The following is a 12894-nucleotide window of genomic DNA, read 5'->3' as shown; positions in this document are numbered from 1 at the left end:
CAGAATATTAGCTGACAACACTTGAAATTTATAGGGAGGGACTTATGGGAAGGGGGTCAGAAGGGAAATGTTGGGTCGGGGAATGAAGAATGAAGAATACAACAAAAAGATTATCTTACCTGTAAAGTACTGAGGGTTTCCTCAAAACTAACTGGAGTGATTGTGCAAATGATCAAAGTTTTTGCATTGCCCCCAAGTGAATTCTGCAGAATCCGTGTCAGCTTACTGTCCCTATAATTTAAAAAACCACTACACAGAAGAAAAAAAATAACTATCAGAAATGCAAAAGCATCAACATCCTTATCTATTCCTATAAATTTAAAAAATAGCTTCCAGTTGTAGATTAGCATTAACTACTTTACATTCCAAAATTAAAACAAAAAAAAAAGAAATCACTAATCAGGAATTGTAAACAGAATAGTTTCCTACCCTGCTTGCCCATCACTGAGCTTTTTTATAACTTGACCGAGTACAAACAAACTACGGTTGATAAAACATCCTTCTTTTAGGCGGACACCTGAAATCATTAGAGAAAAAAAAAATCAATATCCTTTTACACAGAAAGGCATGACAGTTGAAAGCATTTCTGATGTAGAATTTTATTTTTAAGATGCTAAGTAAGGTAAAATACTAATAGTAGGTAAGCTTTCAACTTTAAAGCTTTTGAAAAAAGATACTTCAACACATGGTGCCAGGGGTTTGATTATTCTTTAGGATGAATCCAAAAACCTTTACCATTGTAGATATTTAACTGTTAAAGGAGGTTAGTAACCACTGCTGAGTGATTCATTGGAGCATTGGCTAAAATATTATGGATTTTGCTTTAATGACAAAATGATTATTCACTGCCAACTTTGAAAAAAGTTACACCAAAATATAGATGTTAATTGTGATCACAATTTCTTTTGCAAATATTAATTTGAATGTAGCACTAAAGCAGTGAAACCTAGACATCTCAAAAGTTTTGTCAAGTAGGGCAATGTGACATTGAAGAATTGCCCAATAGCAACAAGGAGTTTAAAAGCAAAGCACTGAGACACACAGTTGGAATTTGGCAGCAACCATTGTTGTATTTGGTAATAGTTCTGGAAAGGTTAGTACGCTGCAGACAGCATTAAATTCCACTTTATGAGATCATGAAAACTTGATCAGGTAAAAGAAAAACATCTTTACATCTTGAAGGGTATAAATCCTTCTTAGCCTTCCAGCAGCCTAAGTGCTCATCCTGCTGATACAACCTGTACATGATTTTTATCGTGCAGTAAACCAATCAGTTTAAGGCCTCTTTATACCACCCAGTGGCTTTCCTGAACCACTTTAGGCCAAGTAGGTCCTACAAACTTTGATGCGGAGGATTGTGACAGCTAACTACGCAACCAAATGTCAGCATCACATGCTCATATCAAAGAGGTGACAAAGGTTTTCATTGTTCACCATCATTGCTCCACCTGAAACCAACTTTGAATCTGCACTTGCATAGCAAAACATATTTCAAAATGTTATCACAGTCATTCTATGCTCCAGAGATTTATACTCTAGGATAATCTTAGAAGCACAATTATAAATCATTGAATTGCATGGGTTTTGAGCACAATAAGAAGTTAATTGTTAAATTTTACACCATTAATCTCTCAGGCGGAGTTTAAAACTAAGGTTACAGAGCCATTAGACTGAGAAAATAAAATGGGTGAGGTTGCTCTAGTAACATATCCTAGGATGGAAGCGGAAAGCAAAATTTGCAGGACTTGCTGAGCATATGACAGAATACTTATAAATACAAACCAGAGGAGTTTCCTTCCTCAGGGTGCCCAAACCAAGACTAGTATGGTATATGACATGGGCAGAAGGTGCAACATGTCAGCCATTGCTCAGCTGGAATTCAGAGCCATGTGTGCTACCATAATCAAAACACTCTCCAGGCTTAAGCCAAAATATCAAGGCTGACACCCTAATGCAGTCTTGAGGAACATTGTAATTTTTGAGGTGCTGAATGAAACTTTAAACCAAGGCCCACCTCCCTGCTTGAATGGATCTAAACATATCCTAATGTGATACTTTAAAAGGAGGGCAGTTATCTTTGGTATCCTGACCAATATTTACTCCTCAGTCAACATCACAGACAATCTCATCATGATCACAATGCTGTTTCTGAGACTTTGCTGAGCACAAATCAGGTTAGGCTTTTCCCAAGTTACGATATTGATTAACCTAAAAAAAAATCACTTATATGTTTGCAAAATGCCTTGAAACACAGGTGGTCATAAAAGCACAATATAAGAGACATTTTTATGATATATATGGTACAATCAACACTGATCAGCCACAGTGAAGATCGGAATACTTTTGGGCTTATTCCTTTTCAAGGAGAGTTCAGATTTGACAGTTTTCAACAGACTGTACTTTCCAGAGAAAAATGAAATAATTGCATGTAATTAGGTTGTTATATAGTTAAATTGGAAGAGCTTAAAGCATATGCATAAATCAGTTACAACCATTAGACACTGGTCAAACAAAAAAAACAACTCACCTTCAGTTCCTGTTTGGCTGGCTCGTTCACTGCCTGCCAGATCAACCAAATTCTGTAAAAGAATAGCAAGTACAGGTTAAAGTCTGTACGGAGAAAAATAGCAAGCTTATTAGCACTTCAGAAAGGAAAAACAGTTACTCTACCACACTCAAAATTGGGTATATTATTTCACAATCATTCAACATATCCCCCAAGTCAGGGGTCCTCAAATGGGTACCAGGACACAAATCCTGTTGCCAAATGGATGCTGTGGAACTCTAAGTTATAAAGTTGCAGTCATGCGGTGACAGAAACCAGCATTCAGCCCCAGCTCCTGCCTATCCTTTCCTGGTCTCAGGTCAACTGCAACCCACAATCAGATCTCATTGAAGGGTTATATCAGTTAAGTCTCAAAATGGGGCACAGTCAGCAAAAAAAAAAAAAAAATTGGAAAGCACTGCTCCAAATAAATTACAAAACAGCTCTCCCAAAATTATGACCCTGCTTCATTCAACTACAGAAAATCAGCTGTCAACAATACCCCACTATTTGAAGTGCAAAGAGTGCTTTGGTTTCAAGGAGGAACTTGCCACAAACCATCCAAGACATAAATGCATGGTGCTGACAACTAGCTACTCATAGCCATAAGCCCAAAATAAAAAGTTTGGGAAAAGATTACACCTGAAGTCACTTTCTAAGTACGCTCAGTTGACTTGCGTCTTCAAACAATTTGCAAATCAAAACTTGCAAGTCATCTGCTAACAGATTAGGCCCACATATTAATAGGACCCACGTTTATCAACACAGAAGAACATGCATTGGCTTGGATTCACTTTTAGATTCGAGTGATTTGTTCTGACATTATGTTTAAAGAATACCCCCCCCGCCCCATTCTCTTGTAAAGTGTATAAACATGAATTACATTTAATTCCAAGTGAAAGTCCAGATTAATAGTTCATAGACTTAAAATGAAATTTGACCCACAAAATAAAAAAGGGCAAGAGGTAAAATGCAGCAACTGCAGTCAGAATGTAGAAGGTGAAAAGTGAGCTCCCACATGAATCACTGCTGCGTCCACCTGTTCACAATTTACCAGAAGCTTGCTGGTGGATTACACATTAGCAATTGACAAGAGTAAATCAGAATTATTTCCACAAAATCCAACAAAACCTGCAGTTGGGTCAAGCAGGGTGATGCACTCAGTTGTGACAGATACAACATTTTCTAATTCAGACATTCAATTTAACCATGAACTAACAAAAATCAGGAATGCGGCCTTTACCATGCATTGCTAAACATCATACGCAAGATCAAAAAAATAATCAATAAATCTTCTAAATGTATCACTTTACCATTTTATCTATTTACCACTCTCTACTTAATACTAGGGCACCAAATACAATGATTGTTATCATGTTCTATGGGCTTAATTGACTACAGTTTCCAGATAAAGACAACATTTTTGTATGGTTAAAGTAGTAACCAACACCACATCTGCTTTCTGAACCACTTTACAAAACCCAATGTGCAATTTTTTTTGCACTCGGTGGCAAAACCAAGGAAATTTTGTGCAGCGATACGGTGAGATCACACCCAGAGCACTACATTCAGTTTTGACCTCCATATTTAAAAAGTACAAATTTGCACTGGTGGCAGTACCATAAAGATTTGTTAGGCTGGTCCCTGGGGTGAGAGGGCTGTCTTATGATTAGACACTTATCAAAACTGGAGTTAAGAGCAATGAGGTGTGATATCACAAGATTCTGAATGGGCTTAATAGGATAGACACAAAAACTATTTACCCTTTTGGCAAATCTCAAACATGGGCACAGACACAGGATAACAGAATGATTACTGAAGACTATGAGAAATAACCTTTTCACTCAATGGATGAATTTTTTTGTATTCTCTATCCCAAAGGGCTTTGGATGATCCATCTTCAGGTAACAAATGATTTTACTATCACATATTTTGGACAGAAACAGTGAAATACAGTGAGACGCTTTTCCACTGTCACCACAATCCAGCACCATTTTGAATAGCCAAGAAGAAGAAAGAAAAAGAAAGATATAGCTTAAAAAAAAGGAGTTTGATAAGTCCAGAGCCAGCTCAATGACACCATCCCGCCTCCACAGCCTCATTGCCGCCTACAAAGTTGGAAGGTGTCACTCTCCAGGCACCATCTTCTGCTGCTGGGCCAATTCTCCACTGCCCCCCATCAGAATCGCATCCTGGGCACACCTCGATGTCGCTGTGATGCTTTTCCGCTGCCACCAGCACCGGGCCCAACCAATACCAAAGTCACCAATCCTTTAGGTGCTCTATTTCACCACTGGATCTATCTCACTAAAATCACCTCTGCCAATTCCCATGCACGCCCTGGAAAAGCAAGTAGGGGCTCACTCGTTGCTGCAAGGTCTGTACTGGGCCCACTTCCCACCACTGATGGGTGACAAGAGGTAAAGTAAACGAAAGAAGAAAGAAAAACCAGAAGGAAAAGAAAAGTGATCGGAGCAAGTGAGACCCAGCTCAGTAGCCTTACACCACCGTCATCGACATCAGGTGGAGATAAACCCGCAACCACTTCCATCCAGAAGGATAAAGGCAGCAGAGACATGGGAACACCACCACCTGGAAATTTCACACGCTCAAGCCACTCACCATCCTGATTTGGGAACATATAGGCTGTTCCTTCATTTTCACAGAGCCAAACTGGAATTCCTTCGTAATGGTATCAGGGGTCTACCTACAGCACATGGATGGAGCTGCTTAAAACAGCAACTCACCACCACATTCAAGTGTAACTAGGAAGGATATTAAATGCTGGTCAGCCAACAACATTCATACTCCATGAAGGATTTAAAAAAGAAACATGGGTAACTAGGAAAGTGGAGCTTGAGCAGGATCACTGACTGCTTTCACACAATAAAAGACATCTACAGTCAACACTTGCTCTTTTCTTTAAAACGTTATGCTCAGGCGAGTGGAGAGAAAGAGTTTTAAAAATCAGCACATTGTAAAATAATTCAAAGAAAAATAACCTACTGGCTGCTGAAATAAAGGTCACAGATTCTAATAGCAAGGAGGGATGTTTTTGAAGTGGATTTTGAATCCAGCACAAGGAGCAAAAAAATTGTCTAGCACAAGTACGATCCCACGTCTCAATTACTAACTCCTGAGTCAGGAGGCAAAATGCTTACTCTTGTTCAACAGGGTAATCAAATTAAAAAAAAAGTTTGCTAGAATTTTTAATACTAGAGGCACAAACTTGAAAAGTTCAACCTCCACCTAGCTTCAGTAAATAACTATCTCAGTCTTGCTAATGTGCAATGAAGACAGTCCCAGTAATTATAAATAATTTTATTTTAATAAGACAGGACTGTTAGCAAATGGAACTTTCAGTGACTGAAACAAAGCAAGCACAGATCTTGCATCAAAATATGATAACATAGTTCATTCTTGCTCTGCCAATTCATAAATTGACAATACAAAATTACACTAAAAGAAATAAATTTGCATCATACATATATGTTGTTTGAATGCATTTGTTAAAGTGAAAGAATTATCGAAGATAGATAATGACAAAATAAATTCAAGGCCTTCAGAAAATGATACACCATGACTACTGGGTTGTGATCAAGAGCCTTGCCAGATACTGCAACTAGATTACCAGTGTGTATTCTCAGCCTCAGCATTTCAGATGTATTTGCATTTACTTCCCTTGCAGTATTATCATTGGTGCACAACTCAAACATCAGCATTTGATACCAAAAACAGCCTGATGTAAGTAAATTAGTCATTCAAATGTTGTACGTAGTTAAGGGGGAACTAATCACCCTGGGCAGCCAAAGGAATTCTCATTCCTGGTTAAGCCAGGACACTAGGATTAAAAACAGCAAGATGCAGACCTTCCATCGATTTGTATTCTTCCACAGAATACAACTTACCAGGTGTGCAACAATAACCGCTTCATTATTTTTATCCCTGCTTTCCACAATCTGAAATAGAAAGGTAACTCAAATCAGAACACAATTTTTAAAAAAATATCAATCCTATTTTGAAACTTGAACCACAGGAGTGCACCAATCAAGTCAAATATTATAAGACATCTTAAAGCATAGCAAAGTGTTTGAATTAGAGAGATTTCAATCACCGGAAACAAATATTCATTTCAATAGCTTCTTCTTTAAACTAGAAATGATCATTTGTCACCACATTCATTATGAAGTACTTAAAACACAAAACAAGCCAGAGACAACTCAGGACCTGCTATCATTTGCACAAGTCAGTTGATAGAGTACATTTGTACTTTTATAAATGAACATTCACATTAATGTCAAAATCTTGCTCTGTCATATTAGCACCTCGATTCACAAAGTGAAAAACCATGAGGTACATCCTACGATAGATCAGAGGCTATGAAAATCTTTTCACAGTACTGTAATTTATACCTCCTCATTCAGTATTGGATATTTAAATATATATTAATAGAAATGAAAGTTTTTTTAACCTTTATTTGAACTGCACCTAATGAACTGGCACTCTTGATAAACTGGCAAAAAAGTTACGTATCTAAAATACCAGATGTTTACTGTATTATTGCAATCTCCATGATATTCACGTATTCAGTTGAGGGTACAAGTGAGAAGGTTCTCTGCCAGTAAGTTTTATTTTTTATTTGTTATTAAGCATTTCTATTGTAAGTATAACAGTGATGCATATACCCCCTCCATTATGTTTCTATTACATAGTGTATGTTTTTATATTGACTTTGTGGATTTCTTGATCAACTAGTACACTCCTGGCCCCACAGGCACCAGTTAATAAAACATTTGCTGTTATTGTCACGACGGGGCCCTTCACTTTTCCTCAAAGGAATAATTATGAAAATAAAAGTTTTAGAACATACTAATCTCTACTACTCCTTTCATGAATCAATTATGGATCAAGCTGTCTAACCGACAACAGTCATACAATATACGGGTTTTACCACAGTATCCTAAATTTTATTCAGAGAAGAAAAACATTCAGTAAAAATGATCCAGCAGAAAGCCTATGGGATTGGAATACCACCAGCAAGCCCACCAGAGAAAGAGATTATATGAAGGGCAATGAGGGGGAAAAAAGTTCAGTCTGTGTGGAGGAACAATTCTAACTATGGTAAGCAACTTACTCCATAGCTTGTAGTTAAACTAATGATGTTTTAATGTTGCAGCATAGCACAGGAAACATGGGCACATTGCAATGTCACAGGGTGAAACTTTTACTCTCCCAATGAATTACTTTAATAAAGAACTAAGTCATATCAATTTAAATCACTCCTGATTTTACTTCATGCTTTCACTGACTTGTGAAAACTACTATTGCGAGAAATTCAGAAACTAAATTTGGTTTTCTTCAAACACCCCTTTGTAAAAATATTTTCATCATTAAGACTGCAGTCCGTCAAACCTTCAATCATTTAGAAAGGCCTATCCTCGGGAGGATGAAGGAATGGGGAAGGCACACCAAATTCACATTATTACATTGGACAGGACAGGATCTTCAAACAGCAAGTATTAAATAGCATTGACTAATATTTGCTTTCCCTTAATAAAATGTTTTCACTCTTGCTAAACAGTGTGGATAAGCCTATCAAATACATTGATTTAAATTCTACAATATGCGAACATTGTTGTGGTTCTGTTCGCTGAGCTGGGAATTTGTGTTGCAGACATTTCGTCCCCTGTCTAGGTGACATCCTCAGTGCTTGGGAGCCTCCTGTGAAGCGCTTCGTGATGTTTCCTCCGGCATTTATAGTGGTTTGTCTCTGCCGCTTCCGGTTGTCAGTTCCAGCTGTCCGCTGCAGTGGCCGGTATATTGGGCCCAGATCAATGTGTTTGTTGATTGAATCTGTGGATGAGTGCCATGCCTCTAGGAATTCCCTGGCTGTTCTCTGTTTGGCTTGTCCTATAATAGTAGTGTTGTCCCAGTCAAACTCATGTTGCTTGTCATCTGCGTGTGTGGCTACTGAGGATAGCTGGTTGTGTCATTTCGTGGCTAGTTGGTGTTCATGGATGCGGATCGTTTGCTGTCTTCCTGTTTGTCCTATGTAGTGTTTTGTGCAGTCCTTGCATGGGATTTTGTACACTACATTGGTTTTGCTCATGCTCGGTATTGGGTCCTTCATTCTGGTGAGTTGTTGTCGGAGAGTGGCAGCTGGTTTGTGTGCTGTTATGAGTCCTAGTGGTTGTAGTAGTCTGGCTGTCAGTTCAGAATGTTCTTAATGTATGGTAACATGGTTAGTCCTTTGGGTGCAAAATCCCATGCAAGGACTGCACAAAACAATACATAGGACAAACAGGAAGACAGCTAACGATCCGTATCCATGAACACCAACTAGCCACGAAACGACATGACCAGCTATTCTTAGTAGTTACACACGCAGATGACAAGCAACATTAATTTGACTGAGACAACACTACTATTATAGGACAAGCCAAACAGAGAACAACCAGGGAATTCCTAAAGGCATGGCACTCATCCACAGATTCTATCAACAAACACATTGATCTGGGCCCAACATACCGGCTACTGCAACGGACAGCTGGAACTGACAACCGGAAGCGGCAGAGACAAACCACTATAAATACTGGAGGAAACATCACAGAAGTGCTTCACAGGAGGCTCCCAAGCACTGAGGATGTCACCTAGACAGGGGACAAAATGTCTGCAACACAAATTCCCAGCTCGGCGAACAGAACCACAACAACGAGCACCCGAGCTACAAATCTTCTCACAAACTTTGAATTTAAATCATTACCAGCATTGATGATTTAATAAACTTGCAGCTTTTATTTATCTAACCCCAGCTTTCCTCAAAGAACGGCAAGGCTTCTCAAACTGCTGTAATCTATGTGGTCAAGCTACACTTACTGTGGCATTTAGTGGATGGTTCCAAAATTTTACTTATCAACTATGAAAGACTACTAATATCAAACAAGATGGTGTAGTACTTGAATGTGGCAGAGGTTTTATGTCAAGCCCTCCCCATGTGACCTCCATCACCTGTACAAAAAAAGCTTAGGATAAGACTGTCAGATGACATTTGAAAAATATGGATGACACCTAGAATCTTATGTTCTTCTCAGGTGAACATAAGATTCTACAGTACAATATGAATAATAGTAGGAGAATTTTCAAAGTTCCCTCCCCAATAGTTTCCTATCAACCAGCACCACTTTTTAAAAAGCATTACTCCAATTATCTCAATTGCTATTCACAAAGACTTGCTGTGCAGAAACTAGGTGCCTTTTAGAAAACCAAATTTCAAAAATATGTGGCTGCAAACAGTTGAGACATCCTTAGATTATTAAACGTAGCTATGCAAATACATGCAATTGATTGCTCAAAGAGAATTAATTCATGGACAACCATATCCTTACCACTCTAAAAATTGTATGCGACCGACTACTGTGCTCATTCATCTTGGTTTCTCCATAATGCCGGTTTTCTGAAGAGGAAAAAAGTCAGAGTAGCTTCATTTTAGAATAAAGCATTAGGTTTTCATAGGAAATAACAAGGGAATACAAAGCACATGGAAGTTATTGTTGCTTTTCCCACGTGTTTTGGGACATTAGCTTCCTGATCTTGCACAAATTACTTTAGCTTTTGCTTTATGTTCCTCTCAGTTACGGATATTTGTACTGGGAAACAAAAGCACTTACTTGAACATTCTCATCTCTCCCAAATGAGGGAAATTTGATCAGAGAAGTTATTCACACAACCGCCAAAGGCTAAATTATTTTAAAGAAGTAAAAGCCAGACATAAAGCCTTATTTGATGATGAAAATGCAATTAAAAATCACAATCAGTGACTTACAATTCATTAATTAAATAAGATCAATTCCGTGTTGTGAACCTAGACCCACTTTGAGTTCAATATGGACTAAAGTACTTTTCTAAAGTACTAAGCCAATTACTTGTGAAAATCTTTCATCTAAGCTGCATTTGAAACCACAATTCATGAGGTGAAAAGTGTTAAGCTGGTGCATTGCATTTTCTAGGGATTCTTGTTAGTTTTAATTTCAGAAATGCTCCAAACATACTTAATGGAAATGACAAGTAGACTTGAGACACATCAAATAAACAGAACCAAATATTAGAAATATTCAGGGAATGCTCAGAATCGGAGCCCTAATTAAATTCACAATTATTCAAAACTTGGTGAATAGGAAATGGGTGTATGTGGGACAAAGAAAAGACAAGCAAAGAATTTTATTTTTACTTCACATGGAACCCCAATACTAATAGCAAATTTTGCAGTCAACAGGGCTTTCATCTTACTTTCTCCTTTATGGACCAATTTCATGACATCCTCATAGGTTACAGCCAACTCTTCTGTCAGATTGGCAACATAAACTGTCCGCTGGAAAAAAAGTAGATAACGTTATTAGAAGTCATTTAAAATATTACTTGCATTCATCTTTAGAATACAATCCTCAAATTAAATTCAGGACAGCAAAACAGTCGAATGTTCTCAGTGTTAAACTGGATAAAGGAATTTTATTCGACAATGCGGTGCTGGAAAAGCACAACAGATCAGGCAGCATCCAAGGTGTAGGTGAATTGACGTTTCGGGCATAAACCCTTCATCAGGAAATCCTGATGAAGGGCTTATGCCCAAAACATCAATTGTCCTGCTCTTTGAATGCTGCCTGACCTGCTGCGTTTTTCCAGCACCACTCAACTCTGATCTCCAGCATCTGGAGAAAATGAGGACTGCAAAAGAAATTTTACTCTTAACCTCAAACAGAAGCAAATTACTATGGAACCCTGAAATAAATCTGAAACAGAACTCTGGAGAAACATTGGTGACATCTTTGGACTGAGAAAGGGAATATGGAGTCCAGTATGAATTTTCTTTATATTCTGAAGAATCGTCATAGTGCACTCAAAATATTAACTGTTCTCTCCATAGATGCTACCAGACCTGCTGAGTTTCTCCATCATCCATAATACTTATGATCAACTTGGATTGCAACCAATGAATAGCCAACAGTTCTTATAATCAGATCCAATCAACAAACCTAACTTATAAAGAAAATATTTGAGATATAAATCTTCACTTATTAACATGCAAGAGCGCCAGAAGAATAAAATCAGCTACATTCAAAATAAAGTACAGACGTTTGTCTGCATGGTTAGAAGCACTTACTTCCATATCTTCTCTAACTTCTAGGGGTCTTCTTTTTGGACCAACAAGCAAATCAGATACTGACTCATTGTAAATTTCCATGTAAGAAACCCGCAATAAAAATTCTCTGTTTGGCGTCTGCGTAGAACAAAAACCAAATGTAAGTAGGACAAAGAACATTCCAGTCGTTCAATTACAGGAGGATTCAAATAGCCAATCCAAATTCACCAAGCTTTCAGGGTATCCCAAAGAGCACCAAACCCAATTAATGATCTTTCATTCTTTAGAAGTAATACACTCAAATCATCATCAAGCAGTTCAGCCTATTCCAATACTCAAAGCAAACATTTTCCCTTCAAGTACTTTGTCAATTTGTATGTCACAATTGGTCACAATGGTGAAGACAGATTCAAGTTGGCTTATGGAATCAAAGCAACAGGAGCAACGTGGATGCAGAGTTGGCTCAGCGAGTAGAAACAGAATAATGATCAGCAAACACTTTTCAGACTGCAGCAAGGAGTGTAGTGGAATTCCCCAGACTCCAATATTGGGACACTCACTTCACCTGATATTTAATAATAACCTAGAACTTGGTCATTGAGAAGGGAATCAAAAAATTACAGATTGACAGGAATGTGAAATTGTAAACACAAACATCACTCATGATCAACTGAATGGCAGGCTTGAGGTGCCAAATGGCCCACTTCTGCATATAATTCAAAAGTTTGTATGTAATTTCAACACGTGCTAATGGTATCTAAGTTGAAACCATTGTAAACAATGTGGAACTTCAGAGGGGCAGCACGGTGGCAAGCACTGCTGCCTCACAGCACCAAGGTCCCAGGTTCGATTCCAGCCTCGGGTGACTGTGTGGAGTTTGCACATTCTCCCAGTGTCTGCATGGGTTTCCTCCGGGTGCTCTGGTTTCCTCCCACAGTCCAAAAATGTGCAGGTTAGGTGAATTGCGCTTCGGTGGGTTGGTGTGGACATGTTGGGCCGTAGGGCCTGCTTCCTCACTAAGTAATCTAATCTAATCTAAAAAAGGTACTGACAAGATGCAGTGGGCAAACAATTGGCAAACCAATTTCAATGTAGAGGCACACAAGGTGATATATTTTAGTAAGAACATCACTGAGGGACAATACAAGATAAAAGGTACAATCCTGAAAGGGGTTCTAAGGAGCATAAAGATGTAGGTGTTGTTATGAAGTTG

The 12894-nt window shown here is 38.3% G+C and overlaps 1 protein-coding gene across 1 annotated transcript in view; it reads right to left on the bottom strand.

Annotated features, from left to right (window-relative positions):
- cenpe (centromere protein E) overlaps positions 1-12894 on the bottom strand; it is a 120682-nt gene that overhangs the window by 93825 nt on the left and 13963 nt on the right. Inside the window, exons 5-11 of the mRNA XM_072589169.1 lie at positions 11703-11819; positions 10832-10913; positions 9931-9998; positions 6454-6504; positions 2528-2579; positions 430-517; positions 120-249 (exon numbers count right to left, since the gene is read on the bottom strand). Of these exons, the coding sequence (XP_072445270.1) occupies positions 120-249; positions 430-517; positions 2528-2579; positions 6454-6504; positions 9931-9998; positions 10832-10913; positions 11703-11819 (588 nt within the window). The remainder of the gene's footprint in view (positions 1-119; positions 250-429; positions 518-2527; positions 2580-6453; positions 6505-9930; positions 9999-10831; positions 10914-11702; positions 11820-12894) is intronic.

This window comes from Chiloscyllium punctatum, chromosome 2 (assembly GCF_047496795.1).
Source record: "Chiloscyllium punctatum isolate Juve2018m chromosome 2, sChiPun1.3, whole genome shotgun sequence".
Classification (NCBI taxonomy): domain Eukaryota; kingdom Metazoa; phylum Chordata; class Chondrichthyes; order Orectolobiformes; family Hemiscylliidae; genus Chiloscyllium; species Chiloscyllium punctatum.
This window is presented reverse-complemented; position numbering and strand designations above follow the sequence as displayed.